At 42.0% G+C, this 21426-nt stretch overlaps 1 protein-coding gene across 9 annotated transcripts in view; it reads left to right on the plus strand.

Annotated features, from left to right (window-relative positions):
* Positions 1-21426, plus strand: part of daam2 (dishevelled associated activator of morphogenesis 2) — a 110566-nt gene that overhangs the window by 21579 nt on the left and 67561 nt on the right. For 7 of the 9 annotated variants that reach the window (XM_025900709.1, XM_025900714.1, XM_025900712.1 and 4 more), the window contains exon 2: positions 18565-18850. In XM_025900709.1, coding sequence (XP_025756494.1) covers positions 18683-18850 — 168 coding nt within the window. In that variant the 5' untranslated portion in view covers positions 18565-18682. Of the gene's footprint in view, positions 1-4016; positions 4279-18564; positions 18851-21426 lie in introns of those variants that run through there. The other 2 variants (XM_025900710.1, XM_019348847.1) reach the window with 2 other exon arrangements.

Raw genomic sequence — 21426 nt, forward strand, 5'->3', positions numbered from 1 at the left:
ATACCGTTCCCCTGTATCATGATTTATAGCTAACATACAATTACACCATGTATAAAAATGTGCGCTCATATTTATGCTGTCAAGAGTTCAGGTTTTTGAACAGCAGAAGTATTTTTCTCAGGGGCAATTTATTTCTGCGTGGGTGTGAAAGAAAGTGCAAAGTGCTGTCATAAGGAATTCCTCGCCTAAACAAAATACAGTTAAATGAGAGCTGCCTGGTCAAAAGAAGCCCTAAATAATACATTAAGGAACAACACATCGTAAAGCATGACCATTTGCCATGTTAGCTCTGGCAGCTGCTGGCTTGGAGCGCTGCACCAGCCACTTCTCTTCAGTGACAACCCTGGAAAGAGTCCTCCTGATGCCAGTATCTGTAATTTCAAATGCCTCTTTACAGGCTTTCCTCTGGCTGTTATCAGGTTTGACTGCTGCTGCGCGTTAGAGGGGTCTGCAGGAGAAAGTGTGGTTTATGAGCCTGGAGGAGACCACCTTGGGTGACCCACTTCTTCTCGTCCAATATTCCATTCACCTTTCGTCCAGCGTAAGACCAAGTGCCAAGTTCCCTTTTTTCTCTCTGACTAAATTTAGCACTTGTTAGCCAGGCTGTGACTGTTTCTGTGATATGATGGTGAATTCTTTCTTATAATATTACTTCATGAATGCTCCACGTGGTGGGCACAGAAGGGTTTAGACCAATGGCTTCTGATTTTAATTGTTAGACAGACTTTTGACAAATTATTTCAACCACTGTTTCCTTTTTGAATCAACATTCAGTCATTTCAGTCTCTATAAATTCCTCAGTATGCAAATTTCTTCATTTCCATTAGTTATAATTATCTTGAATGAGCTAAACTGTCATTTTTAATTCAGTTGATTTCCTTCAATACTTGAGATAATTTGTCCATTAGCTCCCGGTCGTGCATTACCACTCCCTGGGGTACTCCTAGCTGGGAATCACTGATTTGGAAAGCAGCTCAGTAAGTTTCACCCAACTGACTGACTGACAAGTGACAGGCAGGTTGTGGAGAGCTGTGTGTCTTTTCACAGCACACAACCCAGCAGAGGGGAAAGCTCCCTGCCTCTCTCTTTGCAGCTGGTTTATCAGTCATGACATTTGCCATTCACTGTGGGTAAAGCCTCACCCTGCTTGAGTTGATATGAATATCCCAGGTTGAGGTTCACTGAAGCCAAGTCAGTAGAAGCTATGATCTGCAGTCATTTGTAAATGTGGAGGTACACATGAGTGTCTAAGCCCCTCTTTTCTTTCTTCTTGTAACATGCGTGCTATTCAGGGGTAGTGAAAATCAGCAAACCCTAAAAAAGAAAAGGAGAACAGACGGAACAGAGAGCTTGTTGGATCTTTCGCCCTCTCTCCTTTTTTTTAGAGACCATGATTTTTATCACATGCATGCCAGGCCCATTCCATTTGCGTCAATTATCAGGCTGTGATGGATGATACAGGGGTTACTGGTACACTCAGCTATACTGGAGCCTGTGCTTAGCCTATTCCTCAGGGGTTATGTGGGGTATCTTCCCTTATTTTGGTGATGGAGAAGTTACCCTCTAGAGAGAGAGAGCAAAAAAGAGAGAGAGAACGGAGAAGTGATGCAAACTAATGTCACTTTGACATTAGTGAATATCATGGAAACAAGCTGGTTCTGGTGCTCAGCTGGGTTAATGGATGTGTCCCCAGGGCTTGCTCAGGAATGCACCCAAGCATTACCGCCAGCAATTTGGTGTCATCTGTCTTCTGTCCCTAGAGAAAGATGATAAATGTTATTGTGACTGCCCCCTTCTCCACTCTTTAGCATATCAGTGGCTCCAGTTTGAGTGTGTGAATGTCTAAACAATAGTTTCAGTGGGTGGTGGTTCTGTCACACAGAGTATAATAAATATAATAAATGAATATGAATGAATATAAAAGTATAATATAAAAAGTATAAAAAGCAAATGTGCTGGATTTTAAATGTGCTGATTGCCAAAAATGTATCTAAGGGTTCAGTCCTGTAGGCCTAGAGACAGGATGGCGAACCCTTGGCAACCACAGGTCGCAAGGGAATAGACAAATGGTTGCTGAGTATTACAAAAAAACTCCCTTTGATTGTTTTGGTCCCTAGCTACAACCAAAATATTTCAAACTATGTTTGACTACAGCAATCTGCTAGTGACCAAAGCATTGGCAAGGAGGTTTTAGTGCAGCACCATATACCTCTTTTCAACTGTTTTCACACAGTGATTACCAGCAACCACTAGGCAACTGGTTGGGGACCATACATTACATCTCTCCCGATTGACCTGTGGTTGCCGGGGGTTGCTGACTGGTCTCTAGGCCAGCACTTTATCACTAAACCTAAATATGTTAATTTTTTCCTAAATCAAACAATGAAAAAATAGATGGGGGGGAAAAGTATTTGGTATACTCTAATGGCCCCAAAGTAACAGTCCTTGTTTAAAATGTGGTCAGTTGCTCTAATTTACAGTATATGCATGCATTTATACTGAAGTCAATATTAGAGACAAGCCAATACTTTTTCCAACTTGGTCAGCAGACAGGCAGTCCCATGAAAGATAAGACAACGTCATATGACCTCAGTCAGCATGACCCGTGCCTTTAAAGTTACATCAATAGTATTGATCAGTCACTTGTGGTCAGGAAGCTGTCGATGTCTAAAGATTACGACTGATATGTAGATGTTTTTTCAGACATATTGATCACTTTAGAATGCTCATACTCAGACACTATTTATTATACTAGAAAAGGACTTGATATGTCTTTAGGAAGACTTGTCACTGATGACGAAGCATACCATACTTTATCATATAATTATCTCTACAAGCGATGATAGTTTGCTAAATGGATATCATGCTGCATACAATACAGATGTTTTGTTGAGGTAAATTTTCCAGTTAGCTGCAGTGCTTCTAAATGTAATTTTAGATGTAATATTATTTTATTTATTGATTTATTTTTTGCAATTAGAAGAGTGGCCCCCTGCTGATAATTAATGAAACTTGGATTTTTGTGGTCATCGACTTTATTTTCTGGTGTTAATCTGGTGCCAGAAGCATTGGACGCATAGTTGGTGATAGGAAAGGGCGGGGCAGGGTGGCCATAAACTCTGATAAACTGCTGCATAGGTGTTTTATTTTGTCTGGCTGAAGGTTTGGGTGTAAGGAGGGGTGGAGATTAAGAGATGATGGTGTCTGTCTCTCCAGACTGGTGCACAGGGAGTCTCCGGTGTCTTGAAGTTTATGTTCGCACTCTCTTGCCTCTCATATTATCACAAGTAACATACTCCACTTCTCTGAACCCTCTGGTGTGGCCCTCCAGCTGATTTCCTCCCCACCCCTCAGCTCCTCTCCACCCTTCCACACATTACATTTGGCTGAGCTTATACTGCGAACTTGACCAAGCCAAGAGATCTTTGTGTAATCAAGGTTTCTGACTCACCTTCTTCTCAATGAACACTGATGACTAAATCACAGGGAAATCCTTTTCCTGTCTGTGTCAAAGGGGTAATTCCTAATGGACAACGCCATATTTGGCACGTCAGTGCATGGGTGTGTGTGCTTTTATGCATGTGTTAAAGATGAGAGGACTGGGCAGGAAGGTGGTTTCCTTTGGGCACTGTGTGTGATATCCCTACATCGACTGCTCATTGAGACCTAAATGTGTTGGGTGGAGTTAGGATTGCGGGCAGACATGGGAAGCACAGGCTGTTGAGGGTCATTTCCTTTTAGCTTGCCCTCTCACACGGCCTCTCATAACAGGCACGCACAGATACTATACTATAAGGTAAACGCATTTATGGTATATTCACTGAAAATCCATCACATTTTAGCTGACATCCACATGGATGCTGTCATATGCTGGAGCTGGAATCCAGAAGGGGAGGGGAAGGTAGATTAGTGATCCAAAGACAGAGAGACAGCGCGAGAGAGAGAGAGAGCAGGAGAGGGAGGGGAGAGAGAGAGAGAGAGAGCGGGGACAATGTCAACAGCTCAGCTCCCAGCACAGTCAGCTGAAATCTAGAGCTCAGCTCAGAAGCTCGGAGAGGGAAGCAGACGAAACTAAGCAGCGTCTGTCAAACTCGGCAAACCCATGGAATTTGGTCATGAAGCTCCAAAAAGCAAAAACGGTTGCGTAGAAGCAGAAGATGCAGGATTGCTTTAAATTTTTCTTGTAACTTTTTTTTTCTTTTGTGGAGTGCTTTTTTTCATTTGCTAGTGAGGCAACACAGAGACGGTTCATCTCTTAGTGCAACCGGTCTGAAGTGGGTAAGTAGACGATACTTGATCTGGATACTGATACTCTTAACCCTTCCCGGTCATTGTGAGTATTAGCTATTCCGTAGTCTTGTTCACCCATGACAGGCTACAGATGCTCAAGCTGCGTAGTCCAGGCAGGAAAACTGAAGATTTCTGCAGGCAATAAAATAAACATTAGGTAGGAGTGCTCATAGAGCGGGAGGGGGGGAAAAAAGACCTGGTGGGCAACAAGGGCTGCTGTTCCCCTGTGATAAAGTTTCCACATTTTGTGCTGTTGTGATTGGAGGGAAGGGCAGTATTTTACAATCCTTTTTCACTACAGTGGCTTTATAGGTCATAAACGGGAGCAAAAGTTGGGTTGTGAAATGAATGTGGTCTTGATGTTTGGGCTTGTTCTCCAACGGTGCTGACAGGACGTCTTGCTGTACCGACATGTGTGCTGTTACACTGTATAAGCAAGAGTTTTGACCTAATAGTGATGCTTTTGGGTTCAGTTTTGACACGAGATGCTAGAAGTTTTGAGTTTTGGGAGTTGCATGATTTCATGGATGATCGGAGGTTCAGTGTTATTGCTGCTGCTGCAGATGTGAGTTGGAAGACATCCACATCTAGTTTAAACCAAATCACATTACAAGATGTCTAACATGCATTTCTGTGGAACTGTTCGCATTTAAAAGACTGAAGGATGATGGGATATTATCATATGTGAAATGGACCCTATTTTGGGACCTAGATGATGACTGATCACACATCTTCATCAATCACACAGTCATCTTCCATTCCATATTCCTCCCAGCCAACCTATTGTAGACACTGGGGGCTGAGTATGTATGGAAGACAGTTCTTTTTAATTGACAAGGTTTCCTTAAGGGATGCCAGTACATGGCTACATGGCCCCTCAGAGCAGTGAAAACGCCCAGCTTTACTCTTTTTGCGTCCGGAGGCTTCTATTTCTCAGTGGAAGCACTGCTTGTGCTGGGTGAAAGTCTGCCAGCTGTAAATCCTTTGCATGCATTGAAAGCATGGGGATGGGAGTTCATTCACCAGCCCTCCAACTTTCCACCTATGAAATTGATTAGGGATCGCTTCTTAGTCTCCCTCAAGGTTAAGGTTAGGACTAGGTGTAGGTGTGGGATTTGTTAAAGGTTTACCCCTTTTTTTTAAAAATAAAATTTTCACCTGTTTGGAAAACTCAAAATGAAAAACTTGCAAGAAACAACTTGTCTTACAACGTGTAAGATGTCATTTGAAACCGGCTATTTAGCATGTGGCTAAAACAAACTTGACCCTAACCTTAGATGGATTGGTGGTGACATGATGGATGTGAAGAGGTTAGGGTTTACCGAGGCACAAGTTTTATTTATGGAAAGTCTTCCAACTAGATAATATAGCATTTTAGAGTGATGTTTTCTTTTCTGGAGACTTGGCTTTTATACAGCTAATGCAGCAGTAAAACCAATATGAAAAAACACGAGACACGTGTTATTTCTGTAACACTCATGTAATTCATCCCTTTTGGTGTTTTGCATTTTAAGGTCACTGAACCAGAGGCAAAACTCATTTATACAGTCAAAGGGCCGTGTGTGTTTTTCTTTGATGTCTTTTTGCAATGTGAACAAGATAGTATTTATTTCCACCACATTAAAAGCTTACTCTGCAGTCTGCTGGAAGACCTCCTACATCCACGTGCGCTGGGGGGCAAACAGAGCGACAGTACTAAAAGATTCAGCGTGCCGGGAGAGCATTAACGAAAGTGTACATACACACCCTCTGCTGCCGTCAGCGCTCTCGGGGCTTTTCATATTTTATCGACCATTACGGATGCATGAACTGCTCTCTCAGGCTAAGCGGGAGTGTGAGGGGGAGTTATTAAGCAAGGGTTGGCCTTTCATCGCTTCAGCCCTGCTGCTGACTGGCAGCTCAATGTCCTGCTCATTAGGATAGGGACAGAGAGAAAAAAGAGATGAGCTCTGTAAAGCTGCTTGGACGTCAACTATCTGATCTTTTGGCCAGGATCATCTTCATGTTGCATTCACATTAGAGTAGTTACAGTGTCTGGGGGACAAAAGCCTGGAAGATTTTAGGAAAAATGCTGCTGGTCCTCTCCCCCCTTCACTGGAAGTCCCCACACAGTGTGTGTGTCAAATGCTGCTATTGTATTTGTGCCAGTGACACACTTTCTGGGGCTTATGATGTGTAAGCATATCTCCTCTTTACAGTGCTTCAGTTCAGTACAGTATTACCGCAGGCTATTTTAAAAGATGCTCGTCACTTTGGAGAGCTGTTCCTGTCTTCTTTGCTATAACTGTCCCAGCGGAGCATTCCAGACATTACCCAGAAGGCCTGTGTCCTCTATGCTGCAGCTGTTGACCTCTCACCCAGGCAAGATTAGTAGCCATTCACATTGTAGTGCAAAGCATGAGAAGTCAGATAATGGCAAGGTGACAAAGGCACATCTACTTAATCAGAGAGCGTAGTTGTGAGCTGTAACATGTATGAAAACAAACTGGTTCAAGAGAATGATCTCTCTCTGTTTTAATGATGGAGATCGCTCATCCTCTCAAGAAGACACGACTGCAGGGTGTTTGAGGAGCACAGAGTCTCTGAGAATTTCTGCATCTTTTCCCTCTTGAGAGTCATGGTAACTAGCTCTAAGATTTTACTAGTGCCAACTTTTTCCCCGCTTATAATAACACATCTTTAGCTAGACTGGGAGCTCGTGACTCTGGAACGTTCCTCCCAGATGAAATAAGAAAGCGATTTGACACGGCAGGATGGCGTTTTGGAGTTTGAAGGGAAGGGATGCCAAGTATTGGATTTCATTCTGAGCCCTGTTAATATGTGGGAATGTTGAGGCCTTTGGAATGTGGCGTGGCTGACTTTCTTCTCATTCCCAGTATTAATAGCATAGATATCCCAGTGATCCGGTCTATTTGATGAGCAGAGATGTGCCCATTGGCTTTTTGTAGAAATGGGTCAACAGCATGGCTGTATTTTCTGATGCTGGCCTCTGTGCTTGATAGAACCTTCACCCAGAGCCAACATTAACATCTGCATTGTTTGAGTTCCACAAAACAACTGGCAGACTGATTTTTCCTTGTGCAACGTGGATGACTTGCAGAATACAGTTACTAATCAGGGTTGAGCGACTGGATAAATGTATCTATGAATATGTCAGTGCATAGCTGTTTTAATTTTTTTTTTCCTCTGTATTTTTTCATTAATTTTTTTTTATCATTTTTTTGGTTTGTCTTCCTGGGGTGGGGGGGGGAGCAAACTGTCAAAATGTCTTTGAAAAGGATGCACTCTTCCAGTATATATGTTTGTGGTGCTAAACTAAAGTGATGCAATTCTAGTACAGAACACCCAACAGTAAAAAAAGACAGGACTTTTGGGTTACCTGATGTAGCTTAGCATCTTTGTTGACATGGTTGATCATTTTGTAAGTGCTGTCCTTTATGCCTTTTGGTATTAAACACTGAGGGGAAAAAGTCTTTTTCTCTACCAAATCTCCAAAACGTGCAGACAGGCTTTCAAAGTCGTGTTAATCCCTTGTTAACGTGGCCCAAGATGTCTGTTGCTGGATGGCTTCTTATTTCAGCTTTTTTTTTTCTTCATGTAACCCGTGTCTGTGGTTCGTGGCTTCTGTGAAGGGGTTTACCATGTTTCTAATAATTTGCTTCAAACTGGAACTGTACATGGTTGGATGCTTAAAGGGCGCCCTGCACTGCTCTATGGAGCTGCTAGATTTGTTTTGGTTAAAGCAACAATTTAAAAGCATAGTTGTAACAACCCCCTGGCACTTTATGTGGCCTGCACTGTTATAAATGTTCCTTGCATCGGGAAATTGCATTTTTTTTAATGAATCAGACTAAATGAAATGGCTATTAATGACATCCCTGGAGGATTGGAAAAATCTCCTACCCCCTCCCCTTTTTCCAGTGGTTGAGTTGAGGCATTTCCGCTTAATGGGTGAGATGGGTTACTGTGCCTCATGGCCTTGTTAAAACCAACTATGCTTATATGTTTGTTTTCAATGAGGCTAGAAGCCAATAGGACCTCTGAGAATTTCAGCTGTTAGCTATGAAAGAGATTAAAATTTACAATGTGACGGACTGATTGATTGGTAACATGGCACAATGTGGACACCATGGGTAAGTTTGACGATTCTATTGTCTAGAATAACCAATTAACAGCATCCGAGTCCTCAGTTGACATATAGATGTAAAACGTAGGCTGCTCTAAGATGGTGTGTCTGGTTCATGTACATAACCAGTAAGGACTCTACAAACATGGGCCAAATCCATATAATTACCCCATCCTTGCATTGGCTGTCTGACAGAGCTGTTTGTAAACAAAATAAAATGAAAAATGCCTCTGTCTAAATTTGATTGCATTTGCCTTGGAGACAGTCTGGAAATATTTAAGCAACACTATTAACCACAAACTATTAAAGTAATTAATAATAATTGTGGTTGTGGGTAGTTTAAGTGGAGGTACTTTGTTTTTTTGAGGGGGTGGGTTGTCCCTATATTATGTGTACTTCTCACTCTATACTGTATGGAAGCTACTTAAAGATGCCTGCTTTGTGGTGTTCCGTCTTTGTTAGTTTGTTGCATCCATGGTGAGAAATGTGAGGGCGGCCATGAAATTCTTTGTACTTGTGGGTCATGTGTTTCAGACGTGTTAGTTCACTACGAATTTTCCCAGTGACTCAGTCTTGAGCCACGCTACAGTCATGTGAAAAACGAAGTCTTTTGGGGCAGTGGGCCAAAAATGACCAAAGTTGGTCATAATACAAACATCACAACACAGCACATTATACTAGCTGTCAAGCACATTGGTGGAAGGTTGACAGTTTGGGCTTGTTGTGCAAACACGGGACCTGTTCATCTTGTATTCATTGACTTGATCATGCATTCTACTGAATACCAAAGTATTCTAGAGTCAAATTTGAGGCAATCTGTTTGACAGCTAAAGCTTTGGTGAAATTGGGTCATGCAAAAAGACAATGATCCCAAGCACAGAAGAAAATCTAAAGCAGAACAATTGATAAAAAAATGAATCAAGGTCTTGCAATAGATTCCAGAAATTCCAGATCTGTCCAGTTCAAATGCTGTGGCAGGACCTTAAGAGAGCTGTGCATAAACGAATGTGCGCAAACCTCAATGATTGCTGCTTAAGGTGCGTCTACATGCCACTGAATCATTGGGTGTAGTTCACTTTTTACATAACTGCATAGTCCTGTAAAAACTTTCTTTTTCACACGACTGTATGTCCTGGCTGAAGACATAACATCATTGAATCAGTCATCAGCTGTCTTGCAGCTTCCCTTATCTGATCGCAGGACAGAAAGGAAGTGACTAAAGGGAGGACTTAGCAAAGAAATCAAGAAGGTTGTGAAGGAATTAGTTAAATTAGTAGGGGGTGAAGGGAAGGGTGGGTTTCCTATCTTCCGATTCTGAGCTCCTTTCCTGAAAGATGCACGTAGGCATACCAGCACAGACAACCCTAATCTGTAATGACCTCAAACTCTTGATGGCCATGTGTAGATCAAGGCTTGACTGTAACATTGTAGAGTCCATGAATCTGGCTTCAGTATTGTGTGAGTTAAAATGTAGGAAGACTGTGTTGCTATCAAAAGTCACTCTTTATTTCCTTGTTCATTTAGTTAGCCATGGTAATCAATGGGGATTTAACCAACTTTTTGACACTGTGGGTGGGGTTTTTATTCACACTGTTTGGAACTACTCAATGTATATATAGTATGATCAAATACAAAGTGATTTTTTTTTTTTGTATTGCACAATTTCAGTCTAGGCAAATAAACAACAGTAGAGGCAAAAAATGAATATCTGTATGACTCACAAAGTCAAATTTTGCAAAAGGAGAAGAAATTCTTTTGGTGCTGAGTTGGAAGAGTTTAGTGGCTGAGTTTTTACCACAGAGTCTTGATGCCTCTGATAGTCAGACTTCACTTTTATACAAAGCCAGAATAAAAAAAGGAAAAATGTGGTCAAAAGGTGACCAAAATCACGGACTTCCTGCTAAGTTCTGAAAATATCCAACTGGGAATTAAATCAGCTAGTGGGTGTACTCTGTTGTTGGTTGCAGAATAAACTAGTCATTCTGTTGCTTCTACTTTTCTCTCTGAGTGAATATTTTCTGTAGCCAAAAATACAGTACAGTCTCCATCTTTAAATTCCATGGTGGTATGTGTTTGGTTATCTCTATCAGGTGACTTCTTCAGAGCCCAAAACATGCTAATTAAGGACAACCGTCCTAATAGAAAAGGCCATTTATACTGGACAGGGAACGCATGCTGTCATAGCTAAAAATAACTGTCCCCTTGAAGATCAGATGCACATTCACTGCAGTCTTCTGACGGAGACTGCACTAACCTACCCCGTTGGGCCCCAGCAGAATTGTTCCAACCAAATCTGACCCATTGTCCAGGTCCACATGAGAAAGCCACTGAGTGTACAGACTCTCATGAAAGCGCTGTTGGCCAACATGAAATCCCTCGCAGAATGTGTGCTTTCAGAACAAGCACAGGAATGCAGCACATGCAAATGTGCCGTGAAATAATGGCAGCTCCTCCGCTGTCAGCTCTGGTCATTTGTCAACTGAGGCTCTGCTAACCATGGAGCTCTAAACTGGATTTAGATGGGTGATGTCATGCCTCGGGAATGCATGTCACAATGTGTGTGGTGTACTGTGTATTTCTAATTTACAGTTTACGTTATTTAGATCACCAGTGGATCCTGTCTGTTATTCATGCCAGTTGTTTCAGATTAATCATTATTTATTTCTATAAGCTGACCACCCATGGTGCTAATCTGCCTGTAATTGAGGAAGTGATGCATTAATAAGATGACTTTGTTCTTCCTGCCAACAGAGATTAAACTTACATTTACGTGTTTGCATGTATGTCTCTTGTAATGGAGGCGGGGGGTTTCTTGCTTATATGTCACTGTTAAGTAAATGATTACAGCATAACCCCTCACTCTAACAGAATAAGATGTATGTGGTGTACATGCCCTCCCTGGGGCAGGAGCATGGGCCGTGGGTGGGCCACATCCTTGAGAAAGTGAATTTTCAGTGTCCCAGGTGATTTGGTTTGCAGCCAGTGGTTTTAGTGTGGGGAGAAAAGAATCAAAGGGTCGGCCCATTAGTCATAGGACAAACAGGCAGACGATAAAAGGGGAGAGCAGGGCATGCTGCAGAGGGCATGTCTGGGGCAACAACAGCCAAGGCTTTATTGTCTTCAGCGGCTGGGGTGAATCGCTACTTCCTGTCAAATTAATGAGCATGAATAGTTCACATCCATATAAAAGGACAGATGCAAGTTTTACATATGGAAATATGACTACCAAGAAATATGGAGACATGCCGCTAGGACAAGATTTCTGTTGCATTATCACACTTTGTGTTTGCATGTCCAGTTGACTTTTGTCAAACATTTGCTCTTCATTGTCAAGAAATCCAGTGTAAGGATTTCTTAATTTCTGCTTATCTAGCCAAGTCTTTTCTTTTTTAGAAAGATGGAATTTTAGGATTTTCTGTGTGCAGCCGTCCCATTTGCTGATTGTTCTTGGAGCTAACCTCAAGTGGTTTCTTTCTTTACTATGATAAGTAATCAAGATGAGGTTGATTGAGCCATGTTTACTACCTCCCAGTAGATGATGCATGTCATTTCCAACACCAAATGGGAAACTATATAATTAAAATTGTAATTAGAGTACCACTGGAATTGAATCATGGGTGTTCCTCAGCATTTATTAGTGTCACTACATCAAGTAGGACAAAGTAAAAGTTTAAACCTAATCCCACCTTTCCCATCTCTGTCCCTGCAGCTTGTTACAACAATGCCACTTTTTCAGTCAATGCTTCATCTTGTTCCTGTCTGTGCCAGCGTGGCATTGCTCTCCCATCCCTGGTACTGGCTTACATAAGCCCGCCTCCTGCATGGCCCAGCACCCCGAAGGAATGGTCCTCATTTGTGGGACCCAGAAACAATATGTGTGCAGAATAAATGTGCACCACACGCTTCCCTCTGATCTTTTATTCATTGCCTCTGTAAAACATAGTCAATGGCCTATCCTGCTTGTTATTTGTCTCGACTAGTTTTATTGTCGCTTTTTTTCCCTCCTCCACCAGAGCACATTTGACTTCCATTCTTTCTCTCTAAGTATCTCAACTAGAATTCATGCATCCATCAATGTATTCACAAGCAAATGACAAAGATACTTGCAGATGCAGATGTAAAGGTGGATAGAGGAAAAAAAAAAAGAATGACAGGGGAATGAAAGAGTTGCAGGAACTCACTGCAGCATCTTTAAGGAGTGTGTATTGTGCAGAGTAAAAATGACCTCTAGGAGTAAGTGGATGATTCAGCTTTTCATATGGAAGAGGAATGGGTGAAAAACAGATCTTGATTTCGATCTGATTTTGCATTCAGTTCGGACAGCTTTGTGTTGTTTGGCAGATGTTGTGGAGAGAGTTGAAATTATGCAGGCACAGATGTTTGATCTCTGCACAGATAGCCAGTGCTTCTCTTCTTCGGTCTTTTGCACACACAGAAAATCCTGCAGCAGCAGCAGCAGCATGTCTCTCCTCACTGCATTCCCCTCCTCCTCATCTTCCTCTTCCACTGACCTACTTCCCAACACTGTGGATGAAGGATGAGGTAGCAGGCTCAATGAGAAGTGGCAGCAATAGTATCTCCCTTCTTCCTCCCTTCTTCCTGTCTTTCCTTCCCTTGTCTCCTTCCCAGCTCTCTCTTTCTGCTCAGACCCTTCAGAGATAGGGGAGCAGGTTTCTCACTCTCCTTGACATCTCTTGGTTTAAAGTATATGCTTATATTTGAATCTTATATTTGATTTTATTACATGAGTGTCTGGCTATATAAATGCCATACAGCAGAATATGTCTATTTTCATACTTTTTACAGACATGTCTGTGTGCGTACAGAAATTCTTTATCTTGACAAGCAGTGACAAATCTCTGCGCACTTATTCCCATTTCGACACAGATGTTTTGAGTCCGTAGAGGTCCACAAACTTTTTGCTCTTCAGTGAAAGCTTCCTTTTCCATACATGCATCTGTTTCCCAGAGATGAGCAAAGGCGTGTAAGGAAGTCTGTGTGATTTAGGGTCGACATTTCTGGTACAGCTTCACCTGTTTCCAAGAGAAGAGTATGGACTCTCATAATGTTCTTAATAGTAAAAGTGTATCATTATAGTATTTCAAATATTTGCTTATTCTCAGTTTACTTTTATTCATTCTTTTATCATTTTAAGCTGCATGTCTCCAGGTTATGCATATTTTTCTGCTCAGGTTTCTATAGTTTAGTTCTAATTGCAGGCACAGCAATATGGCTTTAAGCAACATGCCCAGAAGTCCAGGGCATCCTTGTTAGTACTCCACTGGTAGACGTTTATGTGGATGTATAGGAGCTGGTATAAAAATAGGGAGCACAGCAAAAGAAAATATATCTTAGATGATAATGTTTCTTTTTAGCCAACCATGCATTTAAATAGATAATTCACTCCAAAAAAGTTCATATTTTTCTGTTTCACATATTCCTTTTTTCCCTGTTGTGCTACATATTGGCTGCCTTCTCCTACCAAGCTACTCAAACCAAAACCAGCGAACAGACTGAGAGCAAGAGAGAAGCAGCTTCATTCTTACCAGCTCCTCTAAAACTGCATTGTTTACGTTTCCTTTCAGCTATACATTAATAAGCTAAGCAATAAGCTAAACATTTCCCGACTGTTGCCCAGAAAGAAAGTAAAGTGTACATATTGAGATATGCTTCCAGGCAGAAGTAACAGCTTGTCAAGGATGGAAAGCATTTAAATGGAAGGAACAGAAGAGCAGAAAATGGGGATTAAAGATGGACAGAGTAGATGGTGAGCAGTGGCAAGGACAAATGACAGATGTTACTGTCAGAGGGGGGTTGATGAAGGGACTCTGTTCACCCTGAAAGAGAGGAATAATGGGAGATGACAGGGAGTGAAGAAATGAAAAGCTGGGGGGATGAAGACGGGCTCTCAGGTCACATATGGCAGTGGACACGGTCAATTTGGATTGTGTTTGTGTGGGGACTCCTTCATACAAAGCATAGTAAAGGTTACACAAATAGTCATGGGTATATTCTTGGTTCTTTGTATTTGCCATACAGTATATACAATATTTTTTCTGTGTATATAATGTATGTGTGTGTTTGGATTCCTTGGCCCACTTTCCCAGGGCACAGGCTGGAAGCAGGCCAGCAGACCTGGTGCTGAGTGAAGACTGGCCGCACGTGGGGCTCAGTGGGAGAGTGAAGATAGAAACACTGGACAGTGCATTTTGCTGAATGGCTTTAAAACCCCTGTAGAGCGGCCTCTTTTCCATTAGGCTCGGCCAGCTGTCGGCAGCAGCTATAACTAACTCCATACAATAAAGCTTTGGCACTGTGCTTATATCTTATACTAATAAAACTGATAACAAGCTGTCACTGTTACAGTCTGAGGTAGACCAATCTCCTTGATTTATCTCCCTGATGGGGCTTTTATTGAAATTCTGCCACCTTGCTTTTTTTAAAGTGCTGTTCTCTCCCATTTTTCCTCCTAACTCGCCACAATGGATTCTCATCTAAGTCCATATAAGGTGTGATCAAAAAGTGCTTGTAAAGATCATCATCTTGTGCAGCTCTGGACCATTTTCTGTGCAGCTACTATTCTTCTAGTCTTTTTATTCCCAGTTGTATTTGGGCTTCTCTGATATGTCAGAACGTCATCATTCAATTTGATTTTCATTTTCAGGAAGTTGCGGGGAGGAAAATATGGCTAATAGGGCAGGTGGCGAACAAAGATTGTGTTGATGTGGGTAGAAAATAAAGTTTTCAGGCCACTCACAGCTGGCACCACCACATTTCAGGACATTTCCTGTGAATGCTCCCCCTCAGACGTTGCAGTAGAACTCCACATTGACGGTTTCCCCCTTTACAGTACACAATCATGTGATGAGCATGCCCCTGGCTCACATCATGTGTTGCCTTCAGGCGTAAAAAACTCTGCACTCTTCAGGTTGAAACAGAAGTTGCTTTTTCCTCTCAGTGAGTTTGCAGAGTGCTCAGTGTAAGCGGTTTGAACAGTATGGAGGACCACAAGAGCCACGCCATCGATGTGGTCCTCCATAGAACAGGGCTTCCAAGGAGCAATCTAAAAAACAGCAGTGGAGCTGAAAGCTGTGTAGACATGACACAAATTGCACAATAAATGGAAATATTGTGAGGATATTCCTGTTCCAGTGTGTGGTGACTAACACGTCTCTTCTGTTTTGTACACTTTACTGGCAGAGTATTACAGGTATTGTTTGTATGTTTAGAACTGTAGCTTTCTTTGTAATTATGCATATCATTCCATGATGTCCTTCAAAGTAGGTTGTTTATCCCTGAATGTAGCCTGTTAAAGTATCCCTCGTATATGAAATATATGGAATCGGCTCTTGCAAATGTTTTTCCAACTGTGCATCTTAGTTGTGTTCACATGGTGTGTGTGAGTGCAAGTGGAATTGTATGAGAAAGCTTCAAAAGTGCATTTTGGGTGAACCTTAAATTTGAAACACGGTGATTGGACTGGTTCTTATAGTGCTTTCCAACTCTACTGGAACATGCAAAGCATTTTATACAACGGGCCTCATTCACCCATTCTCACCCATTTATACAAGCACTTTTTTCTATGCCTAAGTGCTTTTTGTCCAATATTCATTCTCCAATAAGCATAAAGCAACTTGAGGTTCAGGATCTTGCCCAAGAATACTTTGGCATGCAGACTGGAGCAGCCAGGGATTGAACCACCAAACTTTGAAATGAATGGATGGACTTTTTTTAATGTAGTCATCTTTTACTATTCTTGAATTTGGTATATAATGTACATAATATATATTGATTGGGCATATCACATCACTAAGGGAATTTTGGCTTGGATTGTGACTCTTGGAGTGGGTGTAAAAAGCATTTGGTTGTTATATAGGATGATCCAAACTGATCTAGAATAATGAATGGGAGATATCAGAGGTGAATAGGTGCACATAGCTCATTTTTACCCTTGAGCCAAGTTCAATCCCCTCCTGATTTGAGGGGCGGTGCACTTGGGGATTGTCACCTCGGCTATCATAACACACATGCCGCTGTGGAGTCAAATATACTGCACACACAGGCACACGCATACAAGATGCCACACATCCTGGAATTCACATTCGAAGTGCTGATGCAATGACTACAAAACAGTCCAACTACTGGAAGGTGAATTACATGGAATAATTCCGAAAATAAGCCCACTGTTGGGCACACAAGCATTTCCATGTTCAACAAACCAAAGAAAACTTTAAGTTGCTTTTTATTTAAAATAGCTGCCGGTTCATTTGTAGGTCTGCTCCTTCTGCCCTGAGAAGGATGACAGGTTCAAGGAGGCGGAAAAAAGAAATGAGCAAAAAAGACGAAAAGGGCAAAATGGAAATGTGGTGTTTTCACTCTTCATTTTTTCCCCTTTAAGCGCTTGTCATGGGCCCAGGGCATTCATAAAGAATTTACCATGTGGCTAATTTTAGACCGTGCAGTGAGAACTCCTTCACTGAGCAAATCTGCATGTGAGAGAGTCATGATGTAGTAGATTGTGGCTTCTTCTGGAAACTGAGGTCATAAAGTTTCACTGCCATATTGAACAGATGGGTGCAGACCTCCAGATATTATTTAATGCTTGTCAGGATATGTGAGAATATCAATAGAAGCATAACACATGGGAGTAGTTGCTTGTGTTTTCCAAACATCTTGGCCACTTTTTGTAGTTCCCATAAATGGCTCCCAAATTGATTTCTTGGTCAAATGTTTCTGCTGGATTTGCATGCCTAAGGGTTTTGCACAACAGGCCCGAGGTCCTTTCATTCACAAATGCAGTTAACTGTTACATAAAGAAGCGCTCTGCCAACTGTGTGTGCATCTGATAGGACATAATACAGTGTAAAGAGTGTGTTATTCACACAGTGAAGACCACCCGGATTCTTTTCGTAGCATCAAGGAAATCCTCCAGGATGTTTTACACCATTCGATCCTCGCTCATGTTGGTAGAGGGTGTCACTCACTGTTGTCTAAGGGGGGGAAGGCACTGCCGGGGCACAAAGACACACATGCACACAAAGACACACATACACACAGGCAACAAATACTGCACAGTTGCTATTGTACTCATGGACAAGAGCTTTCTTTGTTGTGGCATAAGAGCAAGTAATGTCAAGACTCCTGGTGCCACACAGCGAGAATATCTCTGCAGTCCTTGGGACATGTTTTTAAGGACACAGTGAAGAGAATAGGCTTGGATAAACTGTAAGTTAATGTGCATTTCCAGTCATTCTAGCAGTTTCTGTACATGGAACTGTATTGTTTATTTATGTGGTGGCTGTTGCTGCTCATATCTTCCTGTATTTATGCCAAACAAACAGGGCTCCGGGAAACATAAATGGCTTCACTTCCTGTGCACTACAAATAATTTCTTTGCAAGGAAACATCAACAGGAGACACAGGGCGTGTAGACCATCATAAGGCCTTCAAGATCTGGGAACATCATGAATCTTGTGCTGTATTTGACTGAGAATCAAATCAATAATTTATTGTATGGGGAAATGTCATGCACACTTGTCTTAGCGTGTTATAAATCTTGAACTGTAGGAGAGCAGCTTTACATGATTCACAGCACAGAATAACGGTTTTTGTCTTATAAGATTTAGCATCTCGGTTCCTTCTTTGACTTAGACAAGCTGCTTTAGCTCCCTCAGCCCTCACCTGTAGTTTGAGCCAACTTTATTCTGATTGGCTGCGTCTTTAAAACAGAAGATTTGAACAACAGGCTGGTGGGGTTGCTGTGGTCACAGCCGCAGATATATTTGAGGAGTGAGATGGAAGAAAGTGCATTCACTGTGTCGCAGATGTTGTAGGGGTACCAGAGTTTGGAGGTTTTTGGGGTTAGGGATTAGGATTAGGGATTGATTTTAAAAATTTATTTTTCCCCGTTTTTCCCTGTTTCAATCCAAGAGTCGAATAGTTTGGAATAAATTATTATAGATTAAAGGCACTGCACGGGCCAGTGCACATCACTTATAACTTCCCAGATGCTGTGTTGCTCACCAGAGGTCACATGCTGTCCATCATTAAACTCTTGAAGTGTGTTAGTTAAAATTCCAGGAAACTTTAAATCCACTTTAAAGTAACTGAGAGTCATTTGCGTTGTCCTCTCTCTCTCTCTTTTCCAGATGATGCCCCCTAGATAGCAGCCTCGTCCTCCGCTCCACTCCCCCTCCCTGCCCCTTGGCCCCTTCCTCTATCTTCCTGGACCTGCACCGCTACTGCCACCTGGTTACCACAGCCATCATGCCCCCCAGGAAGAGGACACGACAGGGCCTGGGCTTCCTGTGCTGCTTCGGCAGCAGTGAGCCCCCGGAGATCAACCTGAAGGACACCGTGCCACTGCAGCTGCTGGAGTTCAGTGCGCCCATGCCGCCTGCTGAGGAGCTGCATGCGCGTTTCTCCGAACTGGTGGTGAGTAAAGATAGATTCAACTTGATGCATGATTAAGTAAGCTGTTTTAGCAGTGGAGCAGATGTTTTCACACTCACACGGGGCTGCCCTGAACTTTTCTAGGACTTCGTTTTTGATGTTAGTTTTTGTGACGCTGAATTGCGTTGATTTGTGAAGCAAGTAGGCATCACGTGCAGTGCCCCCTGCATGCTATCAAGCCAGCATCCTTATCTAAACCAATATATGTAGTTGCAGGAGTACATCCTGATGATCAAGTGCAATCAAGGAGGGTGTTTCCTCTGGATGCTGCAATACATTAGTCTTGCTAGCATTAAATGTCCAGGGGCTTCAGCAGGGGAGGAAAAATTATGAGTTTTTCATCTCTAAGTTTTTCATCTCTAAGCAGCTTGGAACTGAAGAAGGTTTTTGGATCGGAAATGAAACATCTTTAGAAAACTTAACAAAGTCTAATGTCTTTTTTCTCAAGCTCTTAAGACTACCATAACCTGGATGACTGACAACCTACACAGACAACATTTATCCTGCTTTCAGACTGCTGTGCTCCTCATGTTTGTTTTTTTGGTGGAGTTGAATTGGCTTCTTAAATCCCATGTAAAAACTGGAAAAACAGAGAGAAACACTGCAGACGGTTCATACACCAAATAGTAACATAAACTTATATATTAGTCTCCATGAAAGAGATTTGTGTGCTATTTAGTGGTTTCTCAGTCTCGCGGCCGTTGAACAGAAGCTTGCCCTTCTCCAAACATTTTACAAACTGGATAGTTTAAAGTGAAATCACATCTGTCATACGAATTAATCCAGGATTTGTCCAGCCCAGTTCTTTTCCTTTTCTTGCTGCTCATTATGCCAAACAATACGAGATCAGTGTCTGGAATTAGAAGGGGATTTCTTACAGAGGATGCCTTGATGGTTGGGTGAGGCCATGTCTCAATCGCCACTACAAATTCAGAAGCTCATCCTCTCCAGTATGCAGCCCACCCTTGCACCACAGTCCCTATCGTTGTTGGCAGAGGTTGATGGTCTGGTCTCTGTGCCAGACTAGGATAACTGTACTGACATGTGCCCATGGTGTGCCCATGGTGTGGACATGGATCAGGTCACAACTGCGTCAATGGAGAAGGCTGCTGTTGGTTTCAGCTGCCCTGCAAACAGGTCATGGCTTTACAGCTTGGCTGTTTCTGTCTCTCCCTTTGCTGACTTCCAGTCTCTTGGTTGGTTTTGTTCCTGTCTGTCTCCATCACTCTCCTCAGATTTCCTGCTTCTCTCTGTCTCCCAACAATGTGTTGACTGGTGTGGCCACAGGACTGCTTCTGGCACTGCTGAGTGTTTAGGAATGCTAAACTTTACTGCCGGCAGGATATATCACTCCACTGTTAAATTCAATTCAGGGGATCAATGGAACTTCCGTTTATGATAAGAAAATTATTCACTCTTATCAAAGCAGATGTTTCCCCAGTAGTGATTTTTTTTCAAGCTAACTCACAGAATTATACCCTGAATTTGCTCTTTAATAATGCATGAGCCATTAAAGCTTAGCTGCCTGTAGCTGAGGCATATTTATTGGCTTGATTGACGAAAATTCAAGCTTAAAAGCAATCAAGACACTGATTATCTCAATCAGGAGAGAGAAAAGCTGCGAGGTCAACATAGTAAATTCTGAGGGATTAACAGGTTGCCCTTTGATATGTTGTACATGGCCGTACAAAAAAAGTACTAAAACAAATTAGGCTTTGACATTAACGAAACCTCTTTAATGCCAGCAGAGACCAGTATTTCTGGGGTAAATTAAAAACATGCCGTCATATGGGAGCACTTAGCCAAATCATGGCAGTTTTTATGGTTGAGAGGACTAAGTGATCCACAGCTTATTGTGGGGTAAATATTTCAGCAAAAAATGAAACTTGCAGATTGACGTGCTGAATGAGAAGTAGGGACGAAAGATTCAGCCCTGAGTTTAAAATCGCTTGACAAGTGCAGAAAGATGATTCAGGGTTTTCTCATCGGACCAGGGCTCGTCCACTTCTGAAAAAACTGTATACAGATAGTTGTTAGAGGTCTACTTTTGATGGCCTGTTTGCTGAGAACTTGGGTTTGTGCCTCACTGTAGATTTCCATAACTAGATGCAACACTAAAAAATGCTTTGTGCAACAATGCAAATTAATTTTTTTATGTTAGACATTTTTAAATTGGCAACATTGGCGCATTAGTTGGGGCTACAACCCCAATTTGAGGCAAGTGAAGTTATAGCACCTTTGAACAAAAGGCAGCAGCTGTTATATGTTAATAAAATAAAAATGTATTTAACCGACTAGCATTTCTGATACCACCTATAAAGAGCAGCAATATTTGAATGCAAGTCGACTACTGTGCAGATCTCTAATTGAGAAAAGGTGCTGGATGATGAACAGAAACTTTACATCCTGGGATTTTCCAGGAACATCTAGCCTATAAAAGTGTCTGCAGGAAATTCTTAGGTAGACAGTCAGGGAACACATTTTTTTAAGTTACTCTTCACATATTAACAATAAAGAAGCAATTTACACATGAAACACTTGTAGTTGTGCACACAGTA

Source organism: Oreochromis niloticus, linkage group LG19 (genome assembly GCF_001858045.2).
Source record: "Oreochromis niloticus isolate F11D_XX linkage group LG19, O_niloticus_UMD_NMBU, whole genome shotgun sequence".
In the NCBI taxonomy this organism is placed as follows: Eukaryota; Metazoa; Chordata; class Actinopteri; order Cichliformes; family Cichlidae; genus Oreochromis; species Oreochromis niloticus.